The following is a 13,774-nucleotide window of genomic DNA, read 5'->3' on the forward strand; positions in this document are numbered from 1 at the left end:
TTGGGTTCCTAGAGAAAGGAGCCATTTCTGCTTCTTAGATAAGTACCTGTAGTTCTTGTTGACCACACGTGTAAGGAGCAACATTCTAAGTGACTAGGGTTGCACCGATGCTGTGTTTGTTTGTTTTTTATTTTATTTAACCTACGAGTACCAATACTTTCAAGCAATGGTCAAACCATTTATTAAAAAAATGTTATAAACACTCACATGTTAAAAGTACCTATCTTTAATATGTAAATGCAAATCTGCACAAATCCCCCTGTCTCTCAGGACAAGCTGATGGAAAACCACGGCTGCTTGCGGTTCTCACAGGGCTGGAAGAGATGTATAGGCAGTCCGCCCCCCAAGCTGACATCAATTCCACCCTATACCTATGTGTGCGCTCCAAGCTGGTTTACAGGGGTCCCGAAACTTCATACATCTCCTTCAGCCCTGTGGGCACCGCAAGTGGTCGTGGTTTTCCATCATTGCTGGACACTATGACCATGAGGATTTGGATTTGACATGCCGTGTATACTCGAGTATAAGCTGACTCGAATATAAACCGAGGCACCTAATTTTACCACAAAAAACTGGGAAAACTTATTGACTCCAGTATAAAGCCTAGGATGAGAAATGCGCAGCTACTATAAGTGGAAACGAGGGTCAACAATGCTCATTTGCATGCCTCACTGTGCCCATTTGCAGCCATAGGTCCCCCGAACTTCAAACTCGGTAGTTAAAGGTTCCTAGATGCCCCCTAGCTGCAGCCAAAATTGGGGTCTCTGAACCCAGCGGGTCCCGAAATGACATTGCTGCAGATGGACACATTTGACCAACTTTGGGGCCCCGAATCTCGGTGCCATTTGGTGCGCAAACCCAGTGGAACTAGCACTACTACATATCCAAAGCTGGGGTTCCTGGCACCAAGTGGCCCCAAGATACGGGACCCCAAAATCGGTTCAGAAAATGTCATTCTCTGCTGCAGAAAAGTGCTTGACTCGAGTATAATCCGAGGGGGGCATTTACAACACAAAAAAAGTGCTGAAAAACTCAGCTTATACTGTAGTATATACACGGTATTACATATATGTACTTTTAACCTGTGAGTTATAACATTTTTTAAATAAACTGTTTGCCCATTGCTGCACTTAAATGGCGCTTTTTCTTTCTATACTGGGTTCATACAGGAGCGGTGCTGGAAGCCCCATGCGTTTCGGACAGGAATCGCACCGCTATCCTGTTCAAATCTCAGGCAATTCTTTGCAGCGCCATTTAAGCCCATTCAGTTTGTATGAGCTCAAATTGCACCGCAAAGGTATCGGTTTCCGCTATCGGAGCATTTGCACGAGTACTAGTGCAAATGCTCAGTATTGACACAGATTATCGGTAGCAGTGCAACCCTACCAGTGACCATCACACTCAGTGAGCTGTACATATAGTAATTATCAGATGGGGTTCTGAGACTGGAAAGTCATTTGAAGGGTTCCTCTGTGTGAGGTTGAGAGCGGCTGCTCTGGTGGGGGACAATGGTAGATCTAAATGATGTTCATGTGTTGGATAAAAATGTAATAGGTGTTTGTTTTTTTTTTCGCTTTGCATATGATTGTAAGTAAACAAAACGACTTTGTAATTGAAATCTTTTTGATCCTTTGTTATCCAGTGTCCCGATGGAAAGCACCTGGAGGGACTTTCAAAGCAGCTGGACTGGGATGCAAGAAAGATCCAGAGGTGGTTCAGGCAAAGGCGAAATCAGGATAAGCCGAGCTTAGTAACAAAATTTTCAGAGAGCATGTGAGTGGATCCGTCTTCTGTCTCCTATTGTAATTAGAATTGTTTGCTGGTAATACACATGGTATTCACATGATATTTCCATCACAAATCTTTCCTTTTTTTTTTTTTTTTAATGGTATTATTTAATTAAGAGTTCATATTATATTAAACTGTATGAATAGAATAAAGAAACATATACAGTACATCTCAGCAATGCAAACACATTTCCCTGTATTTTACCTCCATAAAGGCCCTAGAAGTACAGAAAAATATCTGTTTGTGTGCACTCTGCACTCGTGTTGGGGGACAGATAATGCAGCATTTTTGTATACTGAGTGGTGTCAGCACCAAACCGGTGTCTTTTACTGAACTACTCTAACTTTGCTGTTATCCTGTTCTCAACATCATAGACGGTGATTGATCTGTAGCCCCAAGAAAGGAGCTAGTTGGGCAATTTGGTCTCCTTGAGATAAAACAGGAAGTGAGCACAGGACCATGCAGGACAACTTTGAATTTCTGACATGGTCAACTGGTATTTGTTTGCACTTCTTTAACAGATATAACAAAAAAAAAAAAAAAACTTCTCAATTATATATTTACCAGGCCAAAAGGAAGCAAATAAGAGAAGTTTGCTTAGCACTGCAGCTGGTCCTGGGCATTTCCATCTTTATTCCAGGTATGCTCTGGTCAGTCTCTCTTGAATGGCCAGGATAGCCTCACTCCTGCGCATTCGCACAGTAGCCATTGGAGGGTGCCATAAATGTACTCTGAGCTGCGCATGCAGGAGATAGCATTTATGACAGGGTCTGTTTTGTCATAAATCCCTACCTGTGTGTTTGTGTTTTTTTTTTTTTTTAGTTTTTTTTTTGAACGTTTACATTCACATTAAGTGCAGTAGACCAGAGCAGTCAATCAGATTGTACTCATCTGTCCTTGTGAAATGATCTTCTGTGTATGAGGCTGGCATTATCGATTTCATTTTAGGGATAGTGGCCAGCAGGGTTACCAACTTGAGCTGGGCATAAATGGCTTAAATCTCAGCTGGTTCAGCAGGGTCCGGCTGAGATTCGATCCATCTTTGGACAGGCTGATTGTGCCCAAGTCAATCCATCGACTTGGGTACAACCAGCATGTCGGATCTCTAACGTGCGATTATTGCCAGCAGCCATGGCCGCTAGCAGTAATCACTGTGACCTCTTGGCGGGGGTGGCTCCTGGCCCACCCGCCCCCCCCCACCAGGAGAACACAATAGTTCCACGGGAGAGATTTCCCCATCAACACTGAATTGATGGCGGAATCCCTCTCACGGAGCTTTCAGGAAAGAAAATGGCATCATCCATGGCTTTCCTTATTTGTTTAGTCTCTGAACTATGAGTTAGGCAGGCAAATACATGGTTTGAATCTTGCTGGCAATAATTACCATAATCAATAAAATGGCTCGACAGGAGGGATTCCCCCATCAACACAGTCTGTGTTGATGGGGGGATTGAGCGAATTTCTTTTGCAGGAAAGAAATTTGCACCGAGCATGACTGGCATTACACAGGTTATGTGGCTGATTTAATCCAGATAAGGATTTGGTTAAGTCCTTTGAGTCACAGGACATGTGTAAATTAGATGTAGCAGAAAATAAAGGACTTGTGACCAAAGCTAGCGTACATATTTGTCAGCACACCATAGATCAGCAATTTTCGTCCAAAAAGTTTTAATGAAAAAAGATCACATCACAAAGGAAGCTGCAACATTTTGGAGCCACGCAGGACCCCTTCGTCAGGCATGTGATAAAGTGCAACAGTGTCAAAAGCAGAATATACAGTAAATACAATAGCCACCAATCAAAACATGTAAAAGATGAAAAAAAGGGTCACACCCCCTCCCTGTGATGTCAATATGATGTCAGAATCCCGCCAGAAAGTGTTAAAAACGAATAGGTATAGGTATATAGTAACTTAAGGTAGGCAGGGGAACTAAAACCTAAAAATCCGATCGGAGCACAATGCCACTAGGACCCAGCGGTTCTATTGTCAGTCAGTCCTAGTGGCGTTGTGCTCCGATTGGACACATCTGGTTAGTGTACCTGATTTAGTGCTCTCACACCACGGCCGGATAGGCGATCTGCATTCCGCGATTTTTAGGTTTTAGTACCCCTGTCTACCTTAAGTTACTTTAATACCTATTAGTTTTTAACACACTCTGGCGGGATTCTGACGTCATATTGACATCACAGGGAGGGGGTGTGACCCTTTTTTTTTTTTTTTTCCATCTTTTACATGTTTTGATTGGTGGCTATTGTATTTATATTCTGCTTTTGACACTGTTGCACTTTATCACATGCCTGACGAAGGGGTCCTGCGCGGCTCCGAAACGTCGCACCTTCCTTTGTGATGTGATCTTTTTCATTAAAACTTTTTGCCGGAAATTGTCGATCCATGGTGTGCTGGCGAATATGTACGCTTGTTTGCTGTTTCCAGGACCCAAATGGTAATCGCTGCAGCACCCACCACTTTATGAACCATTTCTACCAGGAACGTGTGCGATAGGAATATTGATCAGATTGTGACTAAAGCTGGCCATATACCAGTAAAAATTGTTTCACATGTTTTCCCTTTAAGAACATACACTCAATTTCTTTTTTCTTTTTTTTTTTTCTCAAACAATTTTCTAGGAGTGATTGTGGTTTTTGTTGAGGATATTGCCTTCATTCCATATTCAAATGCTAACTAAACACAAATGGAATTTTGAAGTGCTTTCAAACATCATTCGTCAAGGTTTTGAATTTACTGAGCGTTTTATACGAATATCCGTACGAACGTTCATTCAAAAATCTACTAATGTAAGGCCAGCTTAACTGTACCATCAGGACAGCACCCTGAAGTATAAAACCATTTATACAACCTGAGTATAAAGAGATTATGTAGCCAGCCAGACCTTTTTGGCATTTTAACGCCACACTGCTCAAATGCACGTGCTTAAAAGCAAAGGCCGAATGCAGAAGGCGGCTGCATTTTACCTACTTTGCCGGCAAAACAAATGCATCTTTGTGGAAACTGCTGCATCCAAAGAGACAGCAGGTCGAACATAGCTCCGGACTCTCATCCACACTAATAAAGTAAATGGGAATCTCCTGACATGTGTTTTACACATGCAGGAAACAATTTCTGTCTGTATGAGCCAGAAGAAATGTTATGAATGAAATCTGCAGTGTTTTGTCCAAAGGTACCCATAGATGCTTGCTGTATTGTGTGGATGAAAATGGGCCATTGTGTGAAGGGTGACCTTGAGGGACAGCAGGGAAAAGTATGTCAGAATGGAATTTCTGTACAATTTCCCCTTTTGGTTCACAACTTTCGCAAATGGTTGTAGGATACTCTGAATATGAATCTAAATTAAACAAAATCATTAGATGATTTGATCATTACTTTTATGCTGTAATAAGTTCCAATGTAGATAATCACTGTTATTGGGAACGCTGACGTTTTCCAAATCACTTTTCTTCTCTTTTCACCCTATATTCCTTTTTAGGTGGCGGTTTATATTTTACTCATATATCTTTTCCTATGGAGTGTGGTTTCTGTGGTCGGTGAGTAGCCCTGATTTTTGTCTTCAATGCTGCAGTTATTTAATGTTATCTGACAGTCTGAAGCTGCCCACTCTCACTAATGGCTCATTTACATTAGAGGTTGGGGGGGGGGGGGGGGGGTGCACTTAAACCACGCATCTTAGTCATGATTTTTTTTTTTTTTGTAAATTCTTTCTTTATGCAAAAAAGCAAGGGATGTACACAACTAGTAGAGAGAACAGAACATGTTCCTCAATACGTAGAATAGTCAGCATACATGCTGACAATCAAGCCAAGCGGGCATGTATAATACACCATGTAAAATACAGTAGATGCAACTATGCGTTGTGTACCATTTGTCCTACACTGCACCTTCTGTTTTTTTATAACTGGAAAAATGGGGAAAAAATAGAACGAACAACAAAGGAAGAAAAAAGGGAAAATGGATGCATTGACATAAAAAGCATACCATATAGGAATATCTCGATAGTGGGATATGAAAGAAAGATGGAGAGGGGGAAGTAGCAGTTTAAAGAGGGAGATTAGTTTTTGTTTTACTGCCCCCAAATGTGAAGGGAGCAGCCAGGGGCATACACATGCTGCTGCCATGATACTTTAATTTGTGGCAGGTATTATACCCCATGTCTCATTCTGTGGGCACTACTGCCTGCCAAACACAACCTGTTCAAGTGAATGGAGCTGTGTTGCAATACATGCAGGGTTTAGGGTGTTAAATCAGACGGTGAGGAGGCAACATATTGCCTCCTCACCATCTGTCAAACACCTCTTAGATGCAATTTGAGCACAGTCCTTGCCGTTGGTTTAAATTAGAGAAATGACCCGATAACCCCCATCCATGCTAAATGGTGAGGATGGGCAGCACAGTGGCTAAGTGGTTAGCATGTCCGCCTGGAAACACTAGGGTCAGATGTTTAAATCTCAACCACGACACCACCTGCATGGAGTTTGCATGTTCTCCCTGTGTGGGTTTCCTCCGGGTACTCCAGTTTTCTTCCACACTTCCAAGACATGCTGGTAGGTAATTGGAAGAGGGAATTTCCCAAGCAATTCTTCAAATTAACCGACATTATCAAAAATATAAATAATCTTTATTGAAAAAGTCCACATAAACACTGATAACTAGTGAATGACACACCTCCACCCCATACAGTAAAATAGACAACGTTGTCTCATGACACAGATGGCCACCACAAGCAGACACACATCCCTCGCCAATATCATTAATTACTAATTCTCATAATAAAGTCCCAGTGTGGACACGGATAGATGTGGGTTTAAAGCAGTTCGCTCAGTATTTCATAAATACCGCACATTAAGGATTTATCCTGTCCGCGGCTAAATTAGATAGATGATATTAGGAAACAGTTCATACATTTAGCCCTGGTGATACCAGTTGAAAGTTAATGATGCACAGGTGGCAAATCTAATAATGGAATGAGAGTATAATTTCCTAGTAATGCAGGTTAAGCAGAATGGACATGGCAGGAGTGTTCAGGGTTCCCTAGGTATAAGGGTGTATGGTAACCGTCCAGGTTGTTAGCGACAGATGGGGACGGGCTATTGGATCTCTAGGGGGCAGGTGAGTGTGTGTGTGTATATATATATGTATGTATGTGTGTGTGTGTGTGTGTATGTATATATATATATATATATATATATACCTCCCAGCCGGGAAGTGGAATCGATGCAGCTCACTGCTCTCCCGATGTCCACCATGCCGCAGCGTCATTGCAGAGCCGATCTTCCACCCGTTTCCAGAGGAAGGTGGGTGAAAGGGGGGGTGAAAAAAGACCTTCGTCCACCGCCCAAATGTCCCGAAGGCATCCGGTGCCGTTGATGTTCAGTTGTGATGCCTGCATGTAACTAGAGCACTCCGATATCTTTTTTTTGCAAGTCCCCCGGGGAATGTGGAGGGAGGTTGTCCGCTAGTAGGTGGTCTGTGCCCTCGCTACAGAGAGAGCAGCTCTGAAGAAACTCGGGCCACGAGTGAAATGCGTCAGCATGATGCCATCACGCTCTCTGTAGCGAGGGCACAGACCACCTACTTGCTCTCTACAGAGAGCGTGATGGCATCATGTTGACGCGTTTCACTCGTGACACAAGTTTCTTCAGAGCTGCTCTCTCTGTAGCGAGGGCACAGACCACCTACTTGCGGACAACCTCCCTCCGCATTCCCCAGGAGACTTGGAAAAAAAGATATCGGAGTGCTCTAGTTGCATGCAGGCATAACAACGCTGAACTTCAACGGCACCGGATGCCTTTGGGACATTTGGAGCGGTGGACAAAGGTCTTTTTTTCACCCCCTGTAGTTCCCATGAAAACAGGTGGAATGTCGGCTCTGCATTGAAGCTGCGGACGAGGTGAACGTCGGGAGAGAGGTGAGCTGTATCGATTCCACTTCCCGTCTGGGAGTGTACACACACGCCACCTAGAGATCCAATAGCCTGTCCCCATCTGTCGCTGACATCCTAGACAGTTACCATACACCCTTATACCTAGGGAACCCTGAACACTCCTGCCATGTCCATTCTGCTTGACCTGCATTACTAGGAAATCGTACTCTCACTCCATTATTAGATTTGCCATCTGTGCATCATTAACTTTCAACTGGTATCACCAGGGCTAAATGTATGAACTGTTTCCTAATATCATCTATCTAATTTAGCTGCGGACAGGATAAATCCTTAATGTGCGGTATTTATGAAATACTGAGCGAACTGCTTTAAACCCACATCTATCCGTGTCCACACTGGGACTTTATTATGAGAATTAGTATTGGCGAGGGATGTGTGTCTGCTTGTGGTGGCCATCTGTGTCATGAGACAACGTTGTCTATTTTACTGTATGTGGTGGAGGTGTGTCATTTATACATTCACTAGTTATCAGTGTTTATGTGGATTTTTTCAATAAAGATTATTTATATTTTTGATAATTCCGGTTGTTCCTTTTTGAAGAATTACATGGGAAAATTCTTCTCCCCTTTTTTTTCTTGTATGCTCGCCCTAATTCAGAGGAACACACCTCAGACTTTTGATGAAGTTAACTTTTGAAGTGACAGTATGCGATGACTTTTTGAGGAATTCTAAAATGTAGTTTTTCCTCTCCAGTCTAGCTCACTTAAGGTCTAGCCGCAGTGGCATTTTTATTACTTTTTGTTGTTGGTAGGGTAATTTGCTCCTGTCTAAAATTGGCTCTAGTATGTATATGAATGTTAGTTTGGGATCTTAGATTGTAAGCTCCTTGAGGCAGGGACTGATGTCAATGTACAATATATATGTAAAGAACTACGTAAATTGACGGTGCTATAGAAGTACCTGTAATAAATAAATCTCCCCTGTCCTCTACAGTATTCTGACAGCTGGCCTAAAGTGTATTTCAACCACGTTGTGGGGCGTGTTCTGTATAAGTTAAAAAAAAAATAAAAAATCTTTTTTGTGCTTTTTTAAATTTTTTTTTATCATTCCATCAAAGCATCCCCATAGACACTTCCATTCCTAGGGTGACATCTTGTACTCAGTTCAGCAGCAGTGTTGTCACTATTTTCTGTACACTCATGACTTGGAGTACCAGCAGCCGACATGTTCTTCCATTGTCACAGCAGTAAAAATTGTGACATTCAGCTGCTGCTGGGGCTTGCACACACCTAGGAATGTGTTTATAGGAAGTGCACAGTGCAGGGAGTGAAAAAATAAATGAACAAAGTAGGGAGGGGGAAGGCTTAAATATAATTCAGTCCTGTTTTACTTGGTGCTCTACAAAATCACACCACACAAGCATGCTTTCACGTGGTCTCAGTTAGACTTGGAGAAGAATGCTGATTGGCTGTTTCTGAATGAATGAACTTCTCTCTCTGCCAACCCTTTTTGGCTTCGATTACAGGCAGTCACATGATTAGTCACCACGAGTCTGAAGATACAGCTTCTTTACGATAGTTCTAACCTCCTGTAACCCTTTAATGTGCCCAGCAAAATCAGTAAAATGTAATACATTTAAGGTAAAATCAAAGGCAAATTTTCTTTCTTTCTTCATATTGGAAAGAGTAAGGGAGGGTTATAACCCCTGTAAGGTTTTCTCTCCCCCCCCCATCTGTGTGCCATTGGGACAGTCCCTTCATTTCTGTTCCATAGCCAAAATAGGAAGTGTAAATAAATCTCTCTGAAAGAGGGGTGTCGGCCATCCGTCAATCACGATCTACCTGTCACCGGACAGGTATTATTATTATTATTATTATTATTATTATTATTATTATTATTCAGGATTTATATAGTCCACACTCCAAAGACATGCTGGTAGGTTAATTGGATCCTGTCTAAATTGTTCCCAGTATGTATGAATGTGAGTTAGGGACCTTAGATTGTAGGCTCCTTGAGGGTAGGGATTGATGTGAATGTATAATGTATATGTAAAGCGCTGCGTAAATTGATGGCGCTATATAAGTACCTGAAATAAATAAATAAAATATAGCGCCAACAGTTTACGCAGTGCTTTACAATATAAAAGGGAGACAATACAGTTACAACACAATAGGATTAAGAGGGCCCTGCTCAGAAGAACTTACAATCTAATAGACAGGTTGATCACAAACAAGTTCCTGCTTTGCTGGTCCTTCCCCTCAGTCTCCACTACTCTCATCCTCACTGGAGAGCGGGAGGCAGGACAGTACCGGACCAATCCGGGAGTGGGAGCAGTCTCTGTTTAATCTGCTACGTTTTTCAGCAGGTGATTTGTTGCTAGGATGCTGGGTGGTCCTAACAACCAATGACCAGCTTGTTAATATGAAAAATTAATATCGGGAGCTCCCGCTTCCTTCATTCTGTCCAGCACTGTGCTGCCTCCTGCTCTCCGCTCTGCTGTACACCAGAGAATGCCTTTTTAGAACCACTTTAACAGTCAAGCAACCAACTGGTGTTTTATGGATAAAGCTGTTGTTTTTAATCAATCTTCTTCCTGCTGTGGAAGTATCCCTTATTCTGTGACCTTTTCTGTGAAATAAAAGGAACACACACCAGGAAGATTTATACTGCATTGTAATGGGCAGGGCTGATGAGCTGTCCTGAAAACCCTTAGCTGAACCTCCCTAATTGGTCCCTAATGGAAATAAAGAAATGAGTGGGTGATCTAGTCAACTAAAATGTCACTTTTGGGTGGACTGGCCACTTAACTTGGGAAAAAATACTTCCTAGGCACAGCGCTGTTTGGAGTGGAACAGAGCTCTCACTAACCTTTGGAAAACTGATTAGCGAGTGATTTTTTTTTTTTTTTTTTCCCACAGTGTATTCAAAAATGAAGATTCTATTTTGACAGTGAATGGAATTTGGCAACTTTTACAGAGTTTGATTAAAATAAGCCAAACAATGTGTAATCCTTTGTCTGGCAGAATAACCAGCTCAACTGGAGGAGATGCACACTATTTTTCTCAGCACTATCTCTTGCCAAGTTCAAAGTGCAGATGCTTCCTGCCTGCTAATATAGCCGTGTTTTCATTCTAATAACGTCTCTTAACATCATTAAATATTAACTCCGGTTTCACAAGTCGTGGAATCATGGCCTGCAGAATTACTGGGATCAGCAGGGCCAGTGTGTTTTTTATAGAAGGGCTGTAAACCCCAGATTTGGCCTGCCTCAGTTAGAATCTTAGGTTGGTTAGTCACAGAAAATATGGTTAAATGTGGTTAATGCCCAGTTTAGCAGCGCTCAAGCCACTTATTGCCCAATTTTTAATGACAAATGGATGTGACAGCGGTTAAAGCGGAGTTGCACTCATTTTTCAATTTATTAAAAGTCAGCTACAAAGAGTGTAGCTGCTGACTTTTAATAAACACTCACACACACCTTTTCCACTGTTCGGTAAGGCGGGCACCCGATGCCTTGCTGTTCTCCCTCTCCGTAGTGTCTGCATTGCAAGTGTGGACACCCGGCTGTGACAGCATGTGTGGGCTGCGCTGTCCTGAATGGCCGGGCCATCTTCTGGGGCCTGTGACGTGTCCCAGCAAATTGGAAGGAGGGAGAAGAGGAGTTGCCTAGGCAGTGCAGCAGAAGTGGGAGCTGGGTACCTGTCAAAACTAGGCATGTCAGGGGGTTAGAACTCCTTTAAAGCGGAAGATCCACTTTTGGGTGGAACTCCGCTTTAAGATGCCACTCCTTTTTTTTTTTTTTTTTTTTTTTTTCTTCATTGAGACGTGATTTTCAATACTTCCAGTGAGGCTCTGCATTACTGGTGCTTACCTAAAGTGGTTCTAAAGGGAGAAGGTTTTTTTTTTTGTTTTTTTTACCTTCATGCATTGTACTAGGAACTTCTGTCATAAAGCCTTCTTAGCAGTGGTAGTAGTTTGTAGCCCATTAAAGTAGTTCATAGGCTATTATGTGGTAGCCACTGCCTGTCCATACCTGCTGAACATGGTTAAAAATGCTTTTTTTACATATTAAATCAAATCAAAGAGCTTTTTATTGCTTTAATACAGCACATTCACAAAAAAAAAAAAAAAAAAAAGACCCATGACGTCTAAAAAAATCGGGAAAAAAAAAATCCATTTACTTGGAAACCTCTTGAATTTGTGTGTGAGATGTACCGCTGCTCAGTACACTGACATTCTCAGGGGAGGCCACCCACCTCCATATTAATAAAATAATTAGTCCCCCTACACAAAAAATATATATACAGTGGTGACAAAGTATTCGGACCCCCTTAAATTTTTCACTCTTTGTTATATTGCAGCCATTTGCTAAAATCATTTAAGTTCATTTTTTTCCTCATTAATGTACACACAGCACCCCATATTGACAGAAAAACACAGAATTGTTGACATTTTTGCAGATTTATTAAAGAAAAACTGAAATATCACATGGTCCTAAGTATTCAGACTCTTTGCTCAGTATTTAGTAGAAGCACCCTTTTGATCTAATACAGCCATGAGTCTTTTTGGGAAAGATGCAAAAAGTTTTTCACACCTGGATTTGGGGATCCTCTGCTATTCCTCCTTGCAAATCCTCTCCAGTTCTGTCAGGTTGGATGGTAAATGTTGGTGAACAGCCATTTTTAGGTCTCTCCAGAGATGCTCAATTGGGTTTAAGTCAGGGCTCTGGCTGGGCCATTCAAGAACAGTCACAGAGTTGTTGTGAAGCCACTCCTTCGTTATTTTAGCTGTGTGCTTAGGGTCATTGTCTTTTTGGAAGGTAAACCTTCGGCCCAGTCTGAGGTCCTGAGCACTCTGGAGAAGGTTTTCGTCCAGGATATCCATGTACTTGGCCGCATTCATCTTTCCCTCGATTGCAACCAGTTGTCCTGTCCCTGCAGCTGAAAAACACCCCCACAGCATGATGCTGCCACCACCATGCTTCACTGTTGGGACTGTTCTTTAGCAAACTCCATGCGGGCTTTCATGTGTCTTGCACTGAGGAGAGGCTTCGGTCGGGCCACTCTGCCATAAAGCCCCGACTGGTGGAGGGTTGCAGTGATGGTTGACTTTCTACAACTTTCTCCCATCTCCCGACTGCATCTCTGGAGCTCAGCCACAGTGATCTTTGGGTTCTTCTTTACCTCTCTCACCAAGGCTCTTCTCCCCCGATAGCTGAGTTTGGCCGGACGGCCAGCTCTAGGAAGGGTTCTGGTCGCCCCAAACGTCTTCCCTTTAAGGATTATGGAGGCCACTGTGCTCTTAGGAACCTTAAGTGCAGCAGAAATTTTTTTGTAACCTTGGCCAGATCTGTGCCTTGCCACAATTATGTCTCTGAGCTCTTCAGGCACTTCCTTTTGACCTCATGATTCTCATTTGCTCTGACATGCACTCTGAGCTGTAAGGTCTTATATAGACAGGTGCGTGGCTTTCGTAATCAAGTCCAATCAGTATAATCAAACACAGCTGGACTCAAATGAAGGTGTAGAACCATCTTAAGGATGATCAGAAGAAATGGACAGCACCTGAGTTAAATATATGAGTGTCACAGCAAAGGGTCTGAATACTTCGGACCATGTGATATTTCAGTTTTTCTTTTTTAATACATCTGCAAAAATGTCATCAATTCTGTGTTTTTCTGTCAATATGGGGTGCTGTGTGTACATTAATGAGGAAAAAAATGAACTTAAATGATTTTCGCAAATGGCTGCAATATAACAGAGTGAAAAATTTAAGGGGGTCTGAATACATTCCATCCCCGCTGTACATACAGTTGTGCTCATAAGTTTACATACCCAGGATGAATTTGATTTCTTGGTCATTTTTCAGAGAATATGAATGATAACACAAACTTTTCTTTCACTCATGGTTAGTGTTTGGCTGAAGCCATTTATTATCAATCAACTGTGTTTTTACTCTTTTTAAATCACAATGGCAACACAAACTAACCAAATGACCCTGATCAAAAGTTTACATGCCTCAGTTCTTAATACCGTGTATTGCCCCCTTTTAACATCAATGACAGCTTGAAGTCTTTTGTGGTATTTGTG

General features: G+C 42.2%; 1 protein-coding gene across 2 annotated transcripts in view; it reads left to right on the forward strand.

Annotated features, from left to right (window-relative positions):
• Window positions 1–13,774, forward strand: part of CERS5 (ceramide synthase 5) — a 136,756-nt gene that overhangs the window by 57,643 nt on the left and 65,339 nt on the right. For both annotated transcript variants that reach the window (XM_073613161.1, XM_073613162.1), the window contains exons 3-4: window positions 1,643–1,773; window positions 5,274–5,331. In XM_073613161.1, the coding sequence (XP_073469262.1) occupies window positions 1,643–1,773; window positions 5,274–5,331 (189 nt within the window). The remainder of the gene's footprint in view (window positions 1–1,642; window positions 1,774–5,273; window positions 5,332–13,774) is intronic.

The sequence above is a fragment of the Aquarana catesbeiana genome, linkage group LG02 (assembly GCF_042186555.1).
Source record: "Aquarana catesbeiana isolate 2022-GZ linkage group LG02, ASM4218655v1, whole genome shotgun sequence".
NCBI classification, from domain to species: domain Eukaryota; kingdom Metazoa; phylum Chordata; class Amphibia; order Anura; family Ranidae; genus Aquarana; species Aquarana catesbeiana.